The sequence below is a fragment of the Prionailurus bengalensis genome, chromosome C1 (genome assembly GCF_016509475.1).
Source record: "Prionailurus bengalensis isolate Pbe53 chromosome C1, Fcat_Pben_1.1_paternal_pri, whole genome shotgun sequence".
Classification (NCBI taxonomy): domain Eukaryota; kingdom Metazoa; phylum Chordata; class Mammalia; order Carnivora; family Felidae; genus Prionailurus; species Prionailurus bengalensis.
Window position 1 is genome coordinate 117,563,080 of NC_057345.1, and position 23,017 is coordinate 117,586,096.

Genomic DNA, 23,017 nt, shown 5'->3' on the forward strand with positions numbered 1-23,017 from the left:
CATCGGGCTTTGTGCTATCAGCACAGAGCCTGCTTTAGATTCTCTGCCCCACTCTCTCTCTGCCCCCCCCCCTCAAAAATAAATAAAACATTTTTTAAAAATAATAAGTAAAAAAAAAGATTTTCCATCTTCTTAATTTTATATGTAATGTCTATTACTCTAGTATTTATATAAAATGGAAAGTACAATTACCTGTGTAGAGGCTTGCTTCCGTGTCCATCAGACTTATCTCTAGTGGTATATTTTTGTTTCTGAGATGGTTTTGCATTATTTTTTGTAACGTGTCTTTCCTTAAAATGAGCACTTTCTTTCTTCTCTTAAACCTAGGGACTCCTTTCCATTTGACCAACAGTTTAACATTTTGATGAGATTTATTGTGGATCAAACTCAAACTCCTAACCTCAAGGTTGGTGACTATTTGTCATTACAATTCAACCTCTAGAAGTCAAATTTGCTTAAAATGTCCTTTTTTGTACATGACTCGTATTTGGCTGTTATGAATAAGTCTGCTGTGAGCATTTGTACACAACTGTTTGGGGCCATGTTTCCATTTTTCTTGTTTGAGTACCTAGGAGAAGAGTCACTGGTTCATTGGGTGGGTCGTGTTTAATGTTATTTTAAACTGTTCAAATGGTTGTACCGTATTATATTCCTACCAGCAATATAATGGCAGGCCTAGTAGTTCCACATCCTCACCAACATTTGAGTATTTTTGCTGTTTTCCACCATATTTAAACTAGAAAATTCTGGTGTGTTGATATAAGGTATCTTACTGAAATGTTTTCCATATTAACGTTCTAACACATGAAAATTAATTGTCACGTATTTTGGAAAATCATAACTATAAGACTGAATTTGAGGGAGGGTATGTATTAATTTCAATTAGGTCGTGTACGTCATCTCTTCTTTATTCATTAGCTTTTGTTGGGGTTTTAGGATAGCTGCAATCAATGACCGCCCTCTTCTCCTAAGGTCAAAACCAATTGAGGCATCAGTGGAGAAGTTAAGGTCGAATATCAGCGTGATTGCTGAAAATGCTACCTTGCAAGACGTGGCCTAGGATGCCCAAAAAACAATACTAAGTGCTTCCTGGTCAAGCGGCAGAGTCGGTAATCCCGTGGCCTGCCCATGGGGGCTCATGCCCTGCAGGTGTCTTGCTGTGTATGGGAAGAGGCAGGGCAGGCCTTCTCCACAGGCATGGTGATCTAAAACTGAAGAAGGTTGATCTGTATGCCAGTCTTCCTGTTCCCAAACTTAACCTGTCAGCCATTTCATGCTTTTGTCCCTGATGGACGTGGCTCTATGTGAAAACATAGATCCAGGAGAAAGGAGGGGTCCCCTCAATTGTATTTACTTTTCTCTGATCAGAATTCTATTCAGAGATTCATAAGTGTACCTAATGAGTATAATTGTTGGATCTTTCAGGTCAAAGTTGCAATCCTGAAGTACATCGAGTCCCTCGCTAGGCAGATGGATCCAACGGATTTTGTAAACTCTAGTGAGACGAGGCTTGCAGTTTCTAGAATTATAACCTGGACGACAGAACCAAAGAGTTCAGACGTGAGAAAGGTATGTCCGCGAGAGCTCAAGTGCAGCTTTAAACACACCGTTCTCAGGCATGTGTTAGGAAAAGAAATGTACTTGGGAACTTGCACACCATCCCACACACCTACATGGGATCCTTTATTACTCCTTTTCTGTGAAACCAAGACTTTGCTGTTGCCCCTTATCGTCTTTCTCCAGTTCCACCTAGTCCCAGTCTTCCAGCATCAAAATGAAAATCGGAAATCGTGTATGATTGGTTTGTGGTTTTCTTAGGCATCTATTTTATTCTTTTTAAGTGAGAAATCACTCATGGTTTAGTGTCTCTTCAGGCCATCGGTTTTCCACATATCAGTTTTGTGACATGGACTTTGAGGACAGAATTGAAAATCTAAGGCCGCCTGGCCACAAGGTGCCTCATAGCAAAAGGTGGCTGAAAATTTGCTAAGAAATGAATTTCTGAATTTAAAAAGAGCAAACAATTTCAGATTACATACCATACTTGGAACACACTCTGACTTGGGGAGTGACATGGGGAGATAGAATTCAGATTTTGGATGCACCCTGATATCAAGGTGTTGTTTTGTTAGTTTACCAGCTGAAGAATATTGGCTACTTTTTTCAGAAATGACACATTGAGGAGCGGATAACATAGGAAAGAGCACAGAGTACTATTATTTCTCTTTCAAGATAGTACTCTGCATCAGGACCATTACAAAGATTAATTATTACACGTGAAACACTTTGTCAGTTCCTGACGAGTTGTAAGCACACCGCAAGCGTAAATTACTGTGTTTGTCTCTCTTACTCTCTGCCTGTCGATGTCGTTCTGTGCTTGAGCTTCCCACTGCTTGAGTTTGACACGTGGCCATTATTCTTTTCACTTTATGTATAAACTAAGTAGCCTTTATGAAGTACTCTTAAAAGCCAGCTTTCTCAGTTCTGCTTCCAGACTGGAGGTACGTGATTTTGGTTATTTGTGTATAATCACGAGCCTTGCATTTTTTCTTCTGTACCACACTCCTTCCATCCTTGGCCCTACCAGTGGAGTTGTTTGGCCTTAAGCAGAGTTGATAATGTGGACCACTTGGGTCCAGCAGGAAAAAAGGAAAGGAGAAATCCAAGCAATAGTTAGCAGGAGTGGTAAATTTCCAAATGCCAGTAAACACTTAGCTCCTCTTCCATTGAAGTTCAAAGACAAGAACAGAAGAATTCTGTAAAAGGTTTCTTTAGAAGGGTTACGGATCATATAAGTCCTGTGTCCGTTGTATAGTCATAAACTAAGTTGTCCAAGGACAAGGAACAAGGGCAAATCCTATTAAAGCACTCATTCAAAACTGTTATCAAAGAGGCATTTCACTGGCAACCTCTGATTGAGCCATTAAACCAGTTTGGGATTAGGGAGGTACAATAGGAGGTAGTTGAATGATTTGCTTGGTGTGTAAGTCACAAACAGATATTTCTGTTGTAGTTTTTAAAATCACAACAGTGGCCAAAATACAAAAGCCTTGAGGGTAGCTTTCTGTCTTTAGTCATAACATGTAAATGTGTGTGTGTGTCTATGTGTGTGCCTTTTGTAATTGAATGTTACTTAAGTATTCCTTCCTGTATGACTGAAACATTGTAGACGTACGTATCACTTTCTCTGGACGTGCGCATTAAAAACTTGAACTACAATTTATTTTCCTAACTTTTCTAAGGAGGATGTTATAGGAACTTTCTTCCTTGAGTTAGTTAGCCTTAGGCTCCCAAGGCTTGAGTCAGTTATGGTTAGGATATTAAACTTATTGCCAGAAATCATGTGGATCGTTTACTGTTTGATCTTCAACACTTAACGTCAGTCATTTTGGGTCACGTGGTGCTACTTCACAAAGCCTGGTCTCCATTGGTGTTCCACTCCTGTTGCCTGCCTTCTCTTCTTCCCCTTCCCCGTGTCGAGGACTGCTCAGCACCTCGCCTTCAGACTGAGTTCAGATCCAGGTTCTGGGCCAGTAATCCTGATCTTCAGGAAATTTGGAAAGCTTTTTTATTACATCAGTAGTTCTCAGACCTGGCTACAGTTAAAATCTGCCTCTGTTCCTGGGCTCTACCCCAGGTAATTTGACCTAATTGGTATAGTGTAAAGTATGGACATTGTTTTGGGTCTCATTGGGATTCCCTCCACCGTTGGCTGTTTTTTAACGCACAAGTTTGTGACCTGGTGTTTTAGACCATTACCCTGGAGTTGCACCTCAAGACATGCAAGCTGCTGGTACAGTGTTGACCTGGTTGCGATTGATTCCCTTGGTCCGAGCCTTCATCTGCAGTATCTTCAGGCCTGGGGCTAGACTTGCTATTCCCCAGGGACTTCTCACCCTCCCTATTTTCTCTCGCCCTGTATCTCTGCACCTAGCACAATACCTGTGTGAGCAAAGTAAACATTTCATAAATAGTTTGAATGAGTTAATGAATGATAAATGTCCAGAAAGAGGTGATCTCATTTTAAGTAGCATTTCGAAGCCATTATTTTCAAAACCATGTCGGAGGCCCCCTGTTTTGACTTCTGTGTTCGTTTTCTGTTGTATACTGAAACACCACAAACTAAGTAGCTTGAAACTACACACATTTATTATGTTGTAATTCTTTTTTTTTTTTAATGTTTTTATTTATTTTTGAGACAAGAGAGAGAGCATGAGCAGGGGAGGGGCAGAGAGAGAGGGAGACACAGAATCTGAAGCAGGCTCTAGGCTCTGAGCTGTCAGCACAGAGCCCGACGCGGGGCTCGAACTCACAGACTGTGAGATCATGACCTGAGCTGAAGTCGGACACTTAACCAACTGGGCCACCCAGGCGCCCCACTGTTGTAATTCTTTGATTCGGGAATCTGGCACATGGTCTTTGGGTCCTCTGCTTAGGGTCTTAACAGACTGAAATCACAGTGTCGTCTGGGTTTTTGATCTCATCTGAGGCCTAGTCTTTTCTTAATCACTGGTTCTTGGCCGAATTCCATTCCTTACAGGAGGGCCGAGGGGCCTGTTTTCTGGCTGTCAGTAGGGGACATTCTCAGCTCGTGGGCCACCTGCCAGCCCTGCCACACCTCCCTCTCCCCAGCTTGGCAATTTGTTTCTTCAAAGCCAGCAAGAGAATATTTGGGGAAAAAATTTCCCCAAACTTCCCAAATGTGATGAAAAACCTTAGTCTACCCATCTAAGAAGCTCCATAAACTCCCAGTAGGATAAGAAAAGATCCACAGATAGACACATCGTAATCAAACAATTGAGAGACAGAGACAAGTAGAGAATCCTGGAAGCAGCAAGAGGGAGGCAGCCTGGCATCCCCCAGAGACCCTCTGTAAGACACACAGCTGGTTTCTCCTCAGAAACCGTGGAGGACAGAGGCAATGGGATGGCATTCAGCGTGCTGACGGAAAAAACCTGCCAAGCAAATATTCTCTGTTCAGCAAAACTATTCTTCCAAAGTGGAGGAGAAATTAAAATGAAGCCAGCACCTCCAACCTTGCTTAAGGGTTTAGGTCACACCCATCCAGGATAATCTCCCCTTTGATGACCTGAAAGTCAACTGACTGGGGAGGGACTTTTCATTACACCTGCAGAGTCCCTTCTGCGGTAACAATTAGGGGAATGATGTTCCATCATTCACAAGTCTCACTCTAAGGGAGAGGATCGTACAGGGATTGTATGTGGGAGATGGGAGTCTCGGGGGCGTCTTAAGTGTTTTGCCTACCAAGGCTTTATCTCACTTTCAGTGAGTTGGCAGGAATCTTCCACAGTTATTTGCTAATTCACTAAGTCTTACTTAAATAGGGAGCTTTTTAATCTAACTGTTTAAATTGTGGTGAGGGTCAAGATGCATCTCTGCATCCTGGGTACCCTCTAGGGTTTTGTTTTTTTTTAAGTTTATTTATTTATTTTGAGGGAGAGAGAGTACGCGAGTGGTGGAAGGGACACAGAGAGGGAGAGAGAGAATCCTCTGCACTATCGTTGCAGAGCCCGATGCAGGGCTCAATTGCATGAACGGTGAGATCCTGACCTGAGCTGAAATCAAGAGTCGGACACTTCACCCACTGAGCCACCCAGGTGCTTCTAGATTTTTTTTTTTTTAATCATTAAAAATGTCAGTGGCTGGAGGGGCACCTGGGTGGCTCAGTCGGTGAAGCGTCCTACTCTTGATGTTAGCTCAGGTCATGATCTTGCAGGTTCGTGGGTTTGAGGCCCGCGTCGGGCTCTGTACTGACAGCTTAGAGCCTGGAGCCTGCTTCGGATTCTGTGTCTCCGTCTCTCTCTGCCCCTCCCCTGCTCACACTCTGTCTCTTCCTCTCTCTCTCTCTCTCAAAAATAAATAAATGTGAAAAAAAGGTTTTTTTTTTTTTAAATGTCTGTGACTCAAGATTGCTTGGCTTTATACACATCCAGCATTGTTGTTTGATTAAAATAGGTGCATTAAAGCACGGTATTTGGATATGTGTTCTTTTGCCCCATAACTACTTACCCACAGACTGTACATTAGGGCACTGCAGATTAATCCTTCATGGAGACGGCATCACTTTTATTTAAATGCTCTCTTCTGATGTGCCATCCAATGGACATTATATAAATACAGATGCTATTGTAAGTAATGCAAACTGCCTTGCACAAGAATTTGGACCATATTTGAAAGGTTATCTAAATGAACCGAGCACCTAAATAAATTAAAATACTTAAAAATTGGGATGTGATATATATCACTCTGCTCTAAGATCTGAACTTGTCATTATCATTTTAAGGCTGTAAAAAAGTAAAACAGGAACTATTTTTATCTGGGTAAATTAAAGCACCCTGTCTCTTTTAAATAAACTTAATGTTTTTGCGCCATCTTTCATTTGCAGTTACTAAAAGTTTCTATCAGGTGCTAGGAAAACCTTGGTGATTTAAAAAAGCACTATGTGATCATGAACCAAGTTTTCCTATTGGTGTCCTGCTTTAATTTCTGAAGAGTAGGGCAAGATTATATTCTAAATGTTAGAAGAACCCTTCAGTTGAAATTTGTGCAGTAAACCCTCATATTGGCCCTACTCTAGAGAACATTAATTTTCTGCAAACAATACTTGGGGAGTTTGCAGACAGTATAATTCATCCTATAAGGTCCTATTTGGGAAAACAACTTAACTCTAATAGAACTCTTAATTTGTTGACTTCAGCATTTTTAATATTTTGATATTTACTTTGTTTCCCTTTTTATCTGTGTTTTGGGTGTTTGTTGTTGGAGAGAGAGAGGTGTTTAAATATTTAAGATGTTTTGAAGAGGAAGGAAGAAGCACGGCCAAAACCAGAACACAAGCCAGTCAGCAGTGGAGTGGGCTTACCAGGCCAAGACTGATGGGGGCCAGCAGGAAAAGCCCCACCCAGACCCTCACTGGCCCAATCTGTTCCCAGAGTAACCTTGTTCTTGTTTTAGGTGCGGGAGCGCTGACTGTCCTGTTGGCCAAACTGTACCTCTCTGAAGGAACTGTGTTTTGTGTTCGTATAATGTATTAACAGGAGGAAGTGGATTCTAGAGTTTGACCGTCCTTTGACTTCTGCCCCTGCCACTTGGTGGTGGTGCGAGCTGGCAGCTGAACCTCAGAATTCTTGTTTGTTCTCCGTAAAATGGGAATAATCACCCCTGCCTCAGGCTTCATTGGGGGGGGCTAAATGCAGTATAGAAAACATAGGTAGAGACTCCTTCATTTGCTGTTGCAGCCTCTGCAGCCCCGTGGGAGGCTTGTTTTGGTTTTGCTCTGCTATTTGTGAAGCACATGGAGAACTCAGGTTTTTTCCAGCATTAGGAAGATTTTTTTTTCCCCCAGTCAACCAAAGGGAATGTAAATACAGTAGAACTTTTAATGCTATGTTTACATTTCAGGATTCAGAATCCCTGTGGGTTTGCGTAGCATACGTGATTTTCTACCATTGAGCGCCTGCTTTGTCAGATAAGATAGCGGATTTAGCCCCCGAAATGCCGCAAATGAAGTCATGGCAAAGAAACCTGGAAAGTATATAAAGATGCTGTTGTCTGGATCAGGAAGAGAATAGAAATAGCCCTCAAAAGTTGAAATTTCCAGCTGAAAAATTTTAATGTCTACTTACAGGTAGGCAGTGTGGCCTAGCCACAAAGCTCAGGATTTTCCCATTAAACAGGATTTGAGGCTCAGCTTAACTGTGACTGGCTCTTTCCAGAAATGAGTTGACTTTTTTGATCTCTTTGCTCAGGAACGCTACTGCTGCCAGCAACAAGGCTGGGTAGGGAGCACCTAGCAAATGGTAGAGGTTTGAAACCAGTAGTTACCGTCTTCCTGTTCTTAGAGCTGCTAGATCATATATGTGCAGGTGATGTTGCAAAAGAAGCCACATACTTTCACAGCTTACAAATAACCCTGGTTTTAGCACTTGCTTCTTCTCTCATTAAATCCTGCCGCCTTTCCTGTTTGTCAGTCCCCGCTTCAGCGTAGTCGAGTAGGTGAGGATTTCCCCACTAGGTCAGCTTCCACCTGCTCTGGGCCCGGAGAAGGAAACTTGGAAGAAAATTGTAAACAGGTAGATTTTAAACTATGTACTGATTTGAAAAAAGACACTTCACTGTTTGCATTGTAGATTATTAATACTGATTACCCTTGGCAAGACACTGAAAAGATTGTGAAGAAACCTAAAATTCATATAATACTATGGTGAATGTGTGTGTGTGTGTGTGTAAAGGTTTGTGTTTTGATGTGTTTTATGATTAACTACCTGCCCAAAACAAAAAGCTATGTTGAGTGTAGTCCCCTACCGTATGCAAGATAGTAAATAAGGAATGTCTGGAGGTTTTGAAGTAAGTAACCTTTTTTCGGCGATTTTCTAAAGCAATTTTAATGACCATCTGGAGGGAAGCAATAATTGCTTAATAAATTAGAAACCTTCTCTTTCTCCCAAAGTTTAAGTTTTCCCCAGTTAATACCAGCGCTGAAGCATTTGTCAAAAGCTTTATTGATCTCCTGTCTCAAAGAACTCTTTCCTGCCTTCAAGGCAGTTAGTTGATCGCCCCGGGAGTTTTTTCCATAGAGTGACTGTAAGATTTGAAGGACCTTTTGCCCTCATCTACCAGTTTCTACTGCTGAGTGGGCGTGAGTGGGAGTCAGTTCCTTTTAAGTTGCCATTTGGTCTTTAAAATAAATGACCCTAGAGTTGTCCGTTAAGAGAAGTCAGCAGCAACCTTGCGTTTTTGGTCGGGCTGCTCACTGGCCCTGCCTCTTATGAAAGGCAAGAGTTCAATGATGGAACAAGAACAGTGGTGCACTCCACTTTTTGATCCATTATTGAACACGAGCTATGCCCCAAGCTTTTTAAAATGAATCTCTTCAACTCATCGCTATGTTTGGAGTTACTCCTTTAAAGAGAATGTATTGATGATAATGATAAATATAACCCAGTTTTCTTCCTTGTTTGGATTCTAGTATTCTGACTTCTCACTAACACAGAGGGTTGTAGATAAAATATTTTAGGACCATACAGTCTCATTCCTTTTAAAACTGTGATATAAAATATTTTTAAAATAACAGATTTAAATCATATTTTCTACCCATTTCTGGAGCTTGGACCTCATTAGAAAGGATTTTACTTTGAAAACAGCTTTAAATCCCCAAGGGTGACTTTTGAAAAATGTATAAAATCATTTACATTTCATATTTTGGAAAATGTAAAAATAAGTTACATCCATTTATATGTATAAATCACCACACGTACCATCTGTCCAACGAGTTATATTTTCACAATTCCTCCATCTCTCTTTTGGATTTCTTATCAAAATTCACCGTTAGGGTTATGGAAAGAGAAGTTTCTGTAGTGGGCCAAAATGTAAAGTCTGCTGCAATGGCTTTCCCACGTGACTAAGTCACTGATAGCACAAGGCCACTAGTTAGCACAATTTCTAGGCCTATCGTCTTGCGGCTCTTTTGTTCCTGAAAGATCCCACTGATTTTTATAATTTGCTTCGTGAAAAACCTCAAGTTAATTTGTGATGTTAGATATCCTGTCATTCTGGGAAGAAACACGGTTTTTTTAAGTAAAGGTAGTGGCACATTTCACATAAAAATACTGATACATTTTATAATTTTGAAATGCCATTGTCATTCATTAAAAAATAAGTCCCTAAACTTTCTTACTAAATTGGCAACATTTTCTTTTTTTCTCTCCCTGCTAAAACTCAAGTCTGTTTCTTTCTCTTTGAAGTGCATTTTTTTCTGCATGCGTTTTTTTTCCTAACATCTAACAAAAATGTCTTTTTTCAATGCACAGGTTACTTTGCATGATTTTTGGAATTTAATCTTATACAAATATAAAGGTCAAGTTAATGTATATTACATTGGTGGTGAAAAAGATTCCTTCAGATAACTATTAAGTATGTTTCAATAATATGAAAATGTGTAGTACAATCGGTAATAGTGTGTTTTGCCTGTGTCATGAAAGCACACGGGCCCCTTGGGGTTTAATTTGGATGGAAAGGCTACTGATGACTGTATTTGGAGGTCAAGGGAAGGAAGTAAGATACTTTTGTCCAGTCTGTGCTTAATAAATGCTTTTGATAGGTCTAAAATCTAGTTTTTGATTCTGTAAAAGACATTCTGATATTTTAAAATTCATAATTAATTTTTATTTCTGGTTAAATACATTTGGGTCCTTGGATTTTTTTGTTTTTCTTTCTTCGGACACAAATAGTAGGTTTGTCTTAACTGGGCCCAGGATTAATTTTAACATTGTGAAAGCATTGAAATATTTTGCGGTGTTTACTTCCAAAGCATTTCTCAAGCAGATATGTATTTTTTAATGTTTGTTTATTTTCGAGAGAGAGAGAGCAAGCAGGGCAGGGACAGAGAGGGGGACAGAGGATCCAAAGCAGGCTTTGTGCTGATAACACAGAACCTGACATGGGGCTCGAACTCGCGAACTGCGAGATCACGGTCTGAGCCAAGGTTGGACGCTCAGCCGACTGAGCCACCCAGGTGCCCCAGCAAATATGTTTTTTGTAACACCTTATGTCACGGGTAAAAATATTCCGAAGAATTACTACAATCCTAGAAATTTTGAGTCTTTGGAAAAATAAATGTATCCTTTTAGTCAGAAGAGTATGTGATGCATTTTTCTTTCTTTTGACTCTCAGAAATTTGTAAGAGATGCCATTATATACCAAAGTCTTCTCTTGGCAGTTGTTCTAAATCAAAACCCTTGGAACTAATTCCTCAGGCATTGTTTTTTAAGCTCACTGTGCCTGCTGCTACTTAGAACCATAGAAAGACTTGCTGGAGAAATCCGAGTCTCATAGGGCTACTGTTGCTTCAGCTCATTGCTTTCCCACCTTGCTGCCAGAGTGCTGGCTGCAGTACGTTGTCTCAGTTAATAAAGTAGAACGTTTGCCAAAACACCGAATTTGTACCATTTAAGTCTGGTTTGCTTCCCAAGGACTGGCCTTTCTCACTTGGCAGGTGCAACAGGGGTTTTTCAGATGTATTTAAACTCTTTCTGTAGATTTTCTCGGTCAGAGTGGGTCTTGAGGGAAGTGGTTGCTCAGGTTAGCCCATTGGCAGCTCCTGTAGAAACTTGTTCCCTCCAGGGGCACCAGGAGCCCTGTCCAGTGCTGACTTGGTAGAGTGAACCGTCTTCAGCCTTTCCATGTCCTCTCGTTGTTTTACTTACTTACTTAGCAGCTTTGTCCCTCGTGCTAGACAGCATGGGGAAGGTCATTGAATATGAACATGCTGTGGATATCCCAGGCCAGGGCGTGAAGGTGAAACGGGGGCGTATTTTCCAGGTTGGAGTCAGGCTGTTTATAACCGGTGATCCTATTTTCTCCAAGTGCCTTTTGTGTGTGTGTGTTTTATGACGAAGCTGTCCTCTTACTATTGTTTGACTCATATGAAGAAAGTTTTGTGAGACCATTTTAATGAATGTTTTGACCAGAATACGCTGTTGTCCGTTACATAATGAATCACATCTTCTTTTTCCAGGCAGCACAAATTGTGCTGATCTCTCTGTTTGAATTGAACACTCCCGAATTTACCATGTTACTTGGTGCCTTGCCAAAAACCTTCCAGGATGGTGCCACCAAACTCCTGCATAACCACCTCAAGAACTCTAGTAACACCAGTGTGGTGAGTGCCTCAGTCACGACTGGTGCCTCTGTACTGACCGTGACCTCTGCGAGTCCCTTGTCTAGATTTGCTGTGATAGAATGGCCAGCTTTCTTGTTCTCTTTCAGTAAACTGTGGGTGTCTGGAGGGTGGGGGTGTGTCTGGCCCCTGCAATAGTCCCAACGAATGAGCGAACCTCGTGTTTAAACATACCCTTTTTCTTAAGTGAGATTGTTCAATCCGTTAAATTTTTACTTGGTCACTTAGTCCTTTGTTCACTGAATTACTTATGTTTTTCATGCTATAAAGATGGAAGGACTCAATTGTGTGTGTGACTCTGGCACAGGTGACATCAGACGGTTCAACTTGAGGGACCCCTGCGTGATAGCTATCCGTTTGGGGTGTATCTGCACTTAAAATTGACCTTATCATTCTTTAAAAAAAAAAAAAAGTTACCCCGATTGTGCAAGTATTTATCTTACTTCATTCTGCTTTCACCCCAGGGCTCTCCGAGCAATACAATTGGCCGGACTCCCTCCCGACACACCAGCAGCAGGACCAGCCCCCTGACCTCACCCACCAACTGTTCCCACGGGGGCCTGTCTCCCAGGTAATGCCATTTCCCCAAAAGTGAGGAAACCACCCCAATGTCTGTCCACCCCATTCCTAGGTTTTTAGACCAAGCTTAACACCAAAAAATGGATGGGTATCAGGAGATCATGGGGTCTAGTAGTCTGTATAATCTTGGGCAAAGCAGTTGACTTCTATGGCAAAATGGCCAATTTGTGCTGAATGTTATTGGAGATTCTTCCAGCTCTAAGCACTCCCTAGTAACTTAAAGATTTTAAGGCCAAAAGCCACATTTAGTACTGTTTCACGTAGAAACGATTTAGAAATTCATCACCTATTTTGTAAGTGGTAGGAGTGCCTTATGGTATTTGTCATCTAAATAAATCCCTTGTAGTCCCACACAAGGCCTAGGGTAGTTTTCCAAACCAGCAGTCAGTCATTCCAGGCATAGTTGCTGTAATTACGGGCTCACGTTTGAAGCAGACTCCTGCTCCAGAGAGGTATTTAGAACCTGAGAACTGAAATTAGATCATCGTTTTCAGACTTTGTTGGGACCGTGCAAGCATTGGTCTTACAGACTCTGAGTCAGTGGCTTTAAATAAGAAAAATGCCTTGTCCCAGCATCTGTAGACTTCTCCATCTGGCCAGAGCCTGTGGAAGTCTCTGCATGGTGACTTTAGTGACCCACCCCCCCCACCCCCCGGTGTGTGTTGGAGCCTTCCATGGCCTCACACTGAGTAGTGGCCGTAGAGACCAGACTTGACAGTGCCCAGACGTGTGAGGGTCGTACGTACATGCTGTATTTGTCTCCAAGAAGGCCACATCTTTGAGATCTCTGGGCACAAGGATCAGGGGCTGTGTCTTCAGGGTTGCCGACACCAGGATGACAAGAAGATACTGCAAGTACATGCCAACTTCCCTTCAAGGGTTGCCTCTTTAGTAGGAAAATATTACAAGTGCCTTTAAATTTAGATTTTGAATGATCAAGAGTCTCCCCAAATCTTCTGTCATGACCAATGAAGTCCTCTTGAGTTTCTCAAGTTGTGATCTAAGTATTTGGAGCATACCAAATTCGTATTTTTCTCTTGGTGACACAAAGTATTTTGTATACTTACAGTATCCTACCATTTGTATTGCCCTACTTATAATCTCTCTAAATGCCCCTGGTACCATGTTTAGGTAGAATGAAGAATGATGTCACGTCTCCAAGTTTGGTCTGTGTTGTCATGATTTTGGCAGGCTGTTATGATCAGACAATTGAGATCAGAAGTGAGTCAAAATACGTCTGAATTTCCCCAGGTGTCACTGAAGCTCCGCTATTTTTTTTTTTTTTTTCCTATGTCAACATCTGTATCTTAAGCATATGGCTAGTCTTAAATGACCAGGGTCTGGTGTTAACGGTAAAATCAGAGTTCTCTTTCTTGGGGCAGGGGAGTGGGGAGGATTTTATGGAAAACTTGTATTCTCTGTAAATTGTTTCTTTTGTCTAGAAGTAATACTTCACCATTAATTGGGAAATCTGCTCTTCCATAATACACAATTCATATTCCTTATCTTTTATTTCATTATTAGGGTGGCACATTCCTTAGGTAATAAGCAAAAGGTAAAATGCAAGTTAAGTATTTTATTATTATATGTGCTACTAGTCTAAGTAAAGGATCAGTGGCGGCTGCTAGCATAATCCAGCAGAGCTAAGAATTGGCTGGGTGTTAATCTTCATGGATCCCCAAATTATTAAAAATTTAACTTATTTTTCCAGCTCACCATTTATTTTTAATTGGTCTGGTCATAATTTTTATTGTCAGGATTGCAGATCGGTGGAAGGGATTAATTTTCAATATTAATATCATTTTCAAGATTAAGGCCAGTGGTGGCATAAATGTTTTCTTGTCAACAAATTCCTCTTTAGGGAATTATTTAGTCGTGTGGTTTCTTTATTTTTTAAAAGAATGTGCCCTCCGTCAGTGCGTACCTAGCCAGATGGCCTTAGCCAATTTGAACTCACAACCAAAACTGTCCAGAAGTGGGAAAAAAGGCTTCCTGTCATATCACTGGAAATACTCAAATAGGCCTCATACTTTCACCAGGAAAATTATAAAAGAAATGAATTCTTGCATTAAATAGGAGAATGGACGAGGTTACCCCATTCCTAAGGAGGTGATAGACAAGTTCTACCACACATAATCCCAGAGTTTTCTGAGCAGTGCTCTTGAGACATATTTATTTTCTGTGACCTGCAGTTCTTTTGAACCATCTTAACCATACGATGTTAGCTTTGTTATTCTTACAGGAAAAAGTCATTACCAATTACTGCTTTTTAATCTAATTTTTTTGTATCAAAACAAACTGTAGTATTTTTTTTTTTAGTCCCAAAATTCTAATGCTCAGATCATGGTGTGTTATTAGCAGATATTCTAAAATGATGAAAAAATCTAATTTGATAGTTACAGAAAAATTGCTAACAAGGAAGTTGTTTTTGCAATAGTATTAGAGAAGCCGGAGCTAACACTAATCCTTGGTGAAACGTTCCATTAATTGTTTTTTTGTGTGAGGGAAGAATTACTCCTTACCCCTAGCTAGTAAACAAATACTGCTGGGTATTTGAAGAGATTTGTAACCTGGAGTTTTGTCTTTAAACACATCTGTATATTTTAGCTCATTTTACCCAGTGTGATTTGTGTTAAATGAAAAACCGAGTTGCAAGGGGCTTCAGAAATCACAGGACATCCATTCCTTTTGAGATGAGAAAGCGGATGGTCTTCCTCGCCCTGGTCTGCTGAACGTTCTTGACAAACGTGGTGTAGAGCAGAATGACACTAATGACAGAGCATCCCCTCTGTTACCCCCAGCAATAAAGGGTAATTTTAGGTGGATTTTACAGCCATTGCATCAGAGGATCAACAGTTTCCATAGAAGCCAAGTGGGGATTAACTGGGAAACTCAGCCTTCCATAAGCTGTGGAGGGGCTGGTGCACCTCTCTGCTTTCCGCTGCACCTGTTAGCAGAACTCCAGGAGACGTGGTCACCCGGATTCTTCTTGTACCTCTGCCCCAATTCAGTGTGTGACTTAGAGAAGGTTTGTGGGCCCTCCTATGCTGTGGTGACCTGTCCTCTCTCCACTTACTTGCCTTCCAAAATAAGGCCACAGCTATCTTTGGCGGAGACTAGCTCTCAGGACTATGATGAGTGCCAGCCGCAGGCGGTGCTGCCCCCTGGGGACGCGGTCTCTGATGCCACGACTCCATCCTGGGCCTCAGATCACATTTCCTGCCAGGTCAGCGCACGCCTCTCCCAGTGTGTGTGGCTCTTCTGAATCGCAGCAGCTGTTAGAACTGTCCGTCAGGGCCTCTGCAGACCCAGGCCACTGAGTGACATTCACGAAGTGAAGAGGGCTGCCTGTGTTCTCAGATGCATTTTAATTCTCATAGTAGGTGATGTGAGTAGGGGAATTGTAACCCTCTAGTGGTGCTGTTACTCTTTTAGAAGGAAATTGCTTGTGGTGGCCTCTGAGCTCCCATCTGATTGGATCCTGGCCTCAGGGAGCACCTTGCCCCCTGCTTGAGTGCTCTGGACAGAATGGCACATTCTCTGAATCTTCCTGCTGTGGTCCCTTGGTTCTCGTTTGAATTAAGGCCCGAAATTCCTTGTCTGGCTCTTTGTAAGACAGTTGGTTGCATTACCCGAAACTGAACATCCGTGCCTATTTGTGTGTAAGTGCTCACAGTGTCCTTCCCTGTGCACACACACACCCCCAGTCTTACCCTTGGAATCTCACGTGATTTAAACATGTAACACACGATCGAGAGGGGAAGGAATAAAGCAGCCTCATCAGGGGCCAAACTGTAAAACAAAACTTGTTCAGTTTTCCTCTGTATGGTGAAGTGTACGTTTTGCTGCAGTTAACTCTGACAGAGCCTGGTCAAGGAAGGAGGAGACCGGAAGACATTCAGGATATCGTGTCTTCCTGTCCCCTCCCCCCTCCCCTCCCCGTTGCTTTGTGTTGTCTCTCTCTGATTCTCCTCTTCTGATCACTGCAGTCGGTTATGGGGTTGGAGTGCCGATGGGCTATCGAAGCACCCACCTCCCTTTTCTCAGCCTAACTCCATTCCCACCGCTCCCTCCCACAAGACTCTCAGGCGCTCTTACTCTCCCAGGTAACAAGCTACCTGTTAACCTTGTCCGAGGTGTCACAATATTATTGCTTTTCCAGGGTCGTCTCAGGTCTTGTGGAAAGCCTCTGGCTTAGATGAGCAGGAGTAGAGCCTTGGTGAGAAGTGTGAGCAGGCACATGGTCTCTGGACCCGCATGAGTGCAGCTCCTGCTGTGGCCCAGGGACAGATGACTGTTTCATCAACTGGCCAAATCCGTCAGCACCCACTGTGGCCCAGGCAGAGCTGAGCCCCCCACCCCAAAAGGTGCCGGGGCAGTGCCGTGCAGTCGAGGCAGGCGAGAGGGGCACAGTTTCCTTCGTATTCTTCTCAAGCACACAAGGTATTCCCACCCAGAAGCAAATGAGACCTGCCCTGTCCCAAACCGTACCTGTAGCGCTCGTCCTGCTGTTGATGACGTGGACTGCTTTCTTGCATAAGGTACCCTCACGTGGCGATAGTCTGATCCAGAAGGGGAAGTCAGGAGGTTTTCACTGCTGCATCTCACTGAGGTGCCCTTGCCTCTAGGCAGTGGAGGGGTCGGTATCTAGAAGAAGGAGGTGGGGCTTCCTTCAGATTTAAGACAGATGGTAAATCAGTGGGACAAAGTAGGGCCCATGGATTCCTTTAGTTTACTGCTTGAGAGTCCTTTAGGTGCTTATTATAAAGGTCCAAAGATCAGAGGATCCCTTCCCTTGAAGCCTATAACTGCATGAGCAGAGCATAGGGCAGTTCAGCCATCTTTGTGCTGTGCAAAATGAGTTTGTACCCTCTGATAGGATGGGGTAAAAACAAAACAGAAAAAGGTCTGCTACTTCTGAATGCTTCACAGATAGCTTTTGCACAGAAGCTTTACATTTCTACTTTTGTGTCCTCAGCACAATGAAGCTGTACATATGAACAAGTCTGCTGTGTCGGGTTTTAACAACACCTTTCTTTGGAAACTCTTATAGGTCTAAGAGTAGCTTCCCAAGTGTTCAGAGAATCCTATAATGACTGTTACTAGATACGCAAGGTTAGGGAAAAGGCACAGCAACAACGTGACCACTGCTGTGGTCAATGTTAATGAAGCGTGTCGCTTTACTTCCTTTTTTAAAAAAAAGATGAGCCAGGCCTCGAAGTAGAAGTCCCATTTATGACTGTCTTCCAGTACACTGACCTGTGTGCCCTAATGGGCACTAAGCTTCACCCCCAGCCACTCTCAAGACCCCATTTCCAGAATCGTCCTTCACATATACACAGTAACACAGCTGGTGCTAATAAATACCCATAACTTTTGTTGGCCATCGGAGGGAGAGAGCATTGACAAGAGACTTTTACATTTAGAAAAACTTGTCCATTACATAAAAATAAGAGGAAACCTTTGTCTCTTTGCTCTCTGTCAAAACTGTGTTGATGGCATAACACGGAATGATTATCCTAATTCCATACCTAGAATCTTAGTGTCCTTCCCACTGCAGACATATTTTCCCTACAAAATGACAAAAGAGGAAAATCTGAGAAAGCAACCTTCCTGCCTCTGGTGTCTCTGTTCTTGGAGACCTGACCTCACCCATCTCCCCACCCTTGATATGGACCCTTTACAACAGGGCAGGCCCAGAGCTCTATTCTGCCCCAGTGTTGGGTGGCATGGTCTGACCTTAGGCCAGTGAATATTGACCCATTGAGCAACTCTTCCTAATCTGAAGAATTCTAAGGAAACCCTCTGGGGTCTAATCGCAGTGTTTACAGAAGACCAGGAGCTGGCCTGTAACTAAAGGATTATGTCTCTGAGCTAGGGGGCAGGTGGCAGACTAGGGTCTACCTAAGCAAAGCCTCCTCTAAGAAAGCCACTGCGTCCCTCTTGCTGTGCTCTCTTATGTTCTGCTGGCCGGGGCCCCGGTATCTGGGATTCCCCGATGACAGCTTTCGTGGGAATTTCCTTTTTCCCTACAAAATGAGGGCTCGTAGGCATCGATTCGGAAAAAAAACAAATGCCAAAACATGAACTAGCGAAGAAAGTAACATTATCTGGTTCGTGTTGGAGAAAAGCAATGCCGTCTCTCACCTGCCGCTCACAGTTTTAGCTTCGTACCAAGGAGATACTTCACACCTCAAGTCTAAAAGAAGTGTCACCCCGGATTGCAGCCGGTCACGCACATGTACTCCTCACTATTAATTGAAAGTAAGAAGGAGGAGCATTAACTGGCAGAATCCTTTATTGTCTTATTTTGAGACGAGGCTATAAAGTTCTGTGAACGGAAGTGAAATATTTTAAGGCCATTGAGGTTACGAATAATGAGATGAATGAAGTGAAAGCTGATGTTATCTGAAGCGACATACGGAAAATAATATTGTGACATCCCTTAAAAAGCTGAACGTTTCGCCAGACTTGCTCTTGTCCATCTGTCATTCTTTCAGTTGCTTTTTTTCCTTTTTTGCATGGGCTATGCTATTATTTTTGGTTGTTGTGATTAAAAGTATTTTAAGGCATCTTTTTTACATCTCGTATACATAATTTTTTGTTTGAGTCATACTCAGTCTTTATATTTAAAAAATAGTGTACTGGCCAGATGTATAAATGCCTTTGCTCCCACGGAAGCTGGTATTGTGGTGTTCTAGAAAGGAGGGGCAGGGACCGACCCCCTGTGCTCCTCAGTCACGCTTTCTTCACATTAAAGTGATGTTGCCCCATAGACAGACAACCTTATGAACTTAGCAGGGGTTGACATCTTGAATTCCATTCAGGTTTTTCCTTCCACTTCCCGTCAGTATATACATGGGACTTTAGCTGTTAACATGTTCATTCACATTTCTTTGTGTTTGCTGCCAGAGCCCGTCTTTGAGTTGGCATGTATTTTTGTGAGCTCTCCAAGCACAGTCGGGGTATAGATTTTCTTTCATTCATCAGAAAACAAGAAAGTTCTATCTGGGCGAGTTTTGCAATTTTAGGCAAATAGCTCCCATCTCCGAAGGTGAGTTCAGATGTTGTGCCCCAGCAGGACGTGTCCAGCCACAGAAAACACCTGGATGGTTCCAACCTCGAGCCAGTAGAGGTCTGGCTCCTCCCAAGTGAGGACCGTCGACCTCTTATCTTGCTCATCTGCCCAAACCATTAAAGAAAAAAGAAAAGAAAAGGTGGCGAGGGGGGCTTAGTAAATATCATTTGTTTGTAAGCTACAGGAAACAGCCTCTTGTGAGAACGTACAGGGTTGGTTGTGTCGCACGTAGGAAAGGTTCCTGCCAGCGATGGTCTAGTTTCAGTTACTTCTTCTGAAGAACGAAAGACTGCGTGTCTTTAGTCCTGAATGATGTTGTCGAATGCTCACTTAAACACACCCAAGGATTCTTTGTCCCTGGCAATCCTCAGTGTAGCTCCAAGACTTTGTGGAAGTTCACTTAGACCAACTCATCTGATCTTCTCTTCGAGTTTGTTTGAAACACGTGACACTCAAATGAACACAGTTGTTTTGCCTTTACCCTTGGTTGACTGTTGCTTCATGTTTTGCCTTCTTTATGCTGTGCTTTATCCTGTGCTTTTCTTGGATACTCTCGGTGAGGGACGGCGGGCTATTCTCGGGACCTGCTTCCGTGCACTCTCCGGACCGTGAAAGGCTGCCTGTTGACACCCTATACATGACACCCAAAGGCTACTTGGGATTTTTGCTTAGTTTCTGATTTTGCTCTGCTCAGCCCACTAAAGGAACAATCGTTGGCATCACTTTTCTGTAAGGGACGAATGTTTCTTGCTTTTTCAAATACTTCTAGACACCCGTCTAGGAATGTGACTCATCTGTATAAGACCTGTTTTTATTGTAAAACGCAAAATGTCAGCACCTTGGAAGAGTTTGATATTCACAGCAAGCTCCTGGGTTAGATGGCACAAGAGAGACTGTCGGGAGCCTTTTGGTAGGGTGGATCTAACTTGGAATCGTTTTTGAACGTAGGGTTTTATTTCACAAGTTTCTAACCCCGGTGAGCATTACCCAGTCTTGTGAGGTCGTTAGCTTTGCCCCCCTGAAACTTGCTTGTGACACTAGCTTTATTTTGAAATGCCCACCCCTCTTACCCGTTTGTACATTTGAGACCAGTAACAACCAGACTCCTTGTTTCCATCTTCAAGATACGAAAGTTATTTTTCCACTTTCATTACCTCGTGCATTGTCACCAGTTGTCACCCTTTGAGTTCTTGCATTCTTGTGGTTATTGCTGTGCCCCCCACCGGGTCTTACCGAGTGCTGATGTGATGTGTTTGGGGCCTGGTTTGACAAGGAACACGTGCACTTGTCCAGTGGTGGCACTCTAACAGGTGTCTCCTTTTCATTCCAACTCGCCTAAAGACACGAAATTGTAATTATACCTCACTCCATAAACTGTTGGAAGTAATTTATACCCATGCCTCAAATTTATGCGTGTGCTTCAATTTAAGAAATACAATATCTTTTGATCCTTCAGCATGCTGGAATATGATACAGAGAACCTGAACTCTGAAGAAATTTACAGTTCTCTGCGTGGAGTTACAGAAGCCATTGAAAAGTTTAGTTTTCGAAGCCAAGAGGATCTGAACGAGCCAATTAAGCGAGATGGCAAAAAGGACTGTGACATTGTAAGTATCCCCGGGCTAACAGAGAACTGTATTTCGGTGAAGTGAGAACTCTGAGGACTGACCACGTGAACACTGAGCTTCATCATCATTTGTGTCTTGTAGCTAGAAGAGTATTATCTTAAGAGGCCCGAGGCAACTTTATAAAATTTTGAGTGACCCCCAGCTCTCTTTGTGAAGAATGTAAACTAACTTGTCCCCTCTGTTTGCCTTTGTTTATCCTGGACATATTTTTGTTCCTGTGACATGATGAAAATAGTAGGCCTGAATCAGACAGCAGCGTGGCTCTCTGGGAGCTGTAGTTCCTGCAGAGGCAGGCAGATCCGTGGGGAGTGGTGGTGCGGCAGGAGCGGGCAGGGCTCAGTACTGATGAGTCAGGCTGGGCCGGTCCTGGTGCTCAGAGGTGGTGCTGTCCTCGGAGCCTCGTGAAGCAGAGGTCGAGGGGAGTGTGTGGTCAGATAGGAGGACGGGCCTGGGAGAAAACAGAGAGGTGGCAGGGGGCATGGCATGAGTTCTCTTTGCGGTGGCTGGCGTGCAGAGAGCGGGCCTGTCGTGTTGGGAGGCCAGGTTTGGGGAGGAGGCTGCAAGGGTTGGCTCAGGAAGGGTACTCCCTTTCCTGCCGGTGTCTGACTCCACTCGGGGGTCACTGGAGATTTTTAACCAAGGAAGTGGCGTGGTCACACTTAAAATTGTAGGAAACCTGCTGCCCCTCTGAGATGGAGAATGACTCTGGAGGAAGTGGGGTCGGTAAGGCATGAGCTGAAATAACAAGAGTCCGAAGTCTCTGGCTAGAACTGTTAGGTGCTTGTGCCGTTCAGTGAGATCATATCACAGAAGGAGAAAAGATGTGTGTGAACCCCTTTGGAACTTAATGAGTTCAGTTTTGGATGTGTGTGACTTGGGGGACATAGGGAGTGTCCAAGCACACATACTCCTTAGGCCTTTGCAGATACCAGTCTGCAGTTCAGGTTGGCCGCTCGGCCCGGAGATGAAACATTGAGAGACGTTGACTGGTTGCCTGATGGTAACTAGAAAGTGAGTGAAATCAACTAAGTAAAGGGTAAGGACAAAATCCTGGGGAGCATCAACACTAAAGGGAAACACGGAAGAAGAGGACTTGGGAGAAGGGCTATAGGTTATTATTGCATGGGAGACCAGGAGAGTGGGGTATCAGAGAATTTAAGGGAAACTTTGGGAAAGGCCTTGTAGCCAAAGAGGTGATGCTGCAAAGACAGCGACCAGCCAGACGTGAAGGGAAAGGACTCCGCTGGATTTTTTTTATTTTTTTTATTTTTTTTACGATCTGCATCAAATACTGTATTTTAGCTGAAAGTATATAAAACACACGTTTATTCACCATTGTTCTGATGTAGAGCCACGACCTCTTCTTGGAGAATGGACCCACGATTTGGATTTCCATGTTCTTCTTCTCAAATAAACTTTACGCACAGTCCTGGTGTACGGTTTCCAGATCTAGTTTCTTCCAGGAGCCCCATCTGTTTTGTGAGCACCGTTCAGAGCAGAGCTGAGCGTGGAAAGCAGAGTGCAGTGGGTTGAGGACCAGCTTGAGTAACAACCTGGACATTGAGGAGGGATCATTCAGGACCTTTTCCCCGGGGAGACCTGCCCCGTCTGAATGCACATGGGACCAGTTAGGAGAAAAGTGTGGACGATGCCGTGGCAGGGCGTGGGTGATTGGTGGACACGGGTCCTTGAGGACATGGCAGAGGAGGCAGTCTGGGCACTGGTGGCCTTAGCTGGGAAGCAGGGTGGGCTGGGTTGATGTGGGGCCAGGAAGTGGAGGGCATCCCCACTGACCGCTCCCACTTTCTATGGGCAGCAGAAAGAGGCCGACCTGACTCCGGGAGTTCAGCTGTGGTGAGGAGAGTGGAAAAGGGCTTCCAGAACACCTGTGGGGAGTGAGGGGCTCAAATTAGGGAATCCGAAGCCCTGCTAGGAACAATAGAGGCCCTAAGAGAAGGTGGATGCTTTCGTGTGTATTTTTCTATTTCTTTATATATATTTATGCGTCTGTATGCTTGGAGTAGGCTGTAGCAT

General features: G+C 43.3%; 1 protein-coding gene across 29 annotated transcripts in view; it reads left to right on the forward strand.

Annotated features, from left to right (window-relative positions):
* Window positions 1-23,017, forward strand: part of CLASP1 (cytoplasmic linker associated protein 1) — a 276,145-nt gene that overhangs the window by 219,911 nt on the left and 33,217 nt on the right. For 15 of the 29 annotated variants that reach the window (XM_043576539.1, XM_043576542.1, XM_043576555.1 and 12 more), the window contains 5 exons: window positions 328-406; window positions 1,426-1,569; window positions 11,537-11,680; window positions 12,163-12,269; window positions 20,812-20,962. In XM_043576539.1, the coding sequence (XP_043432474.1) occupies window positions 328-406; window positions 1,426-1,569; window positions 11,537-11,680; window positions 12,163-12,269; window positions 20,812-20,962 (625 nt within the window). Of the gene's footprint in view, window positions 1-327; window positions 407-1,425; window positions 1,570-11,536; window positions 11,681-12,162; window positions 12,270-16,266; window positions 16,384-20,811; window positions 20,963-23,017 lie in introns of all 29 variants that reach the window. The other 14 variants (XM_043576525.1, XM_043576524.1, XM_043576531.1 and 11 more) reach the window with 1 other exon arrangement.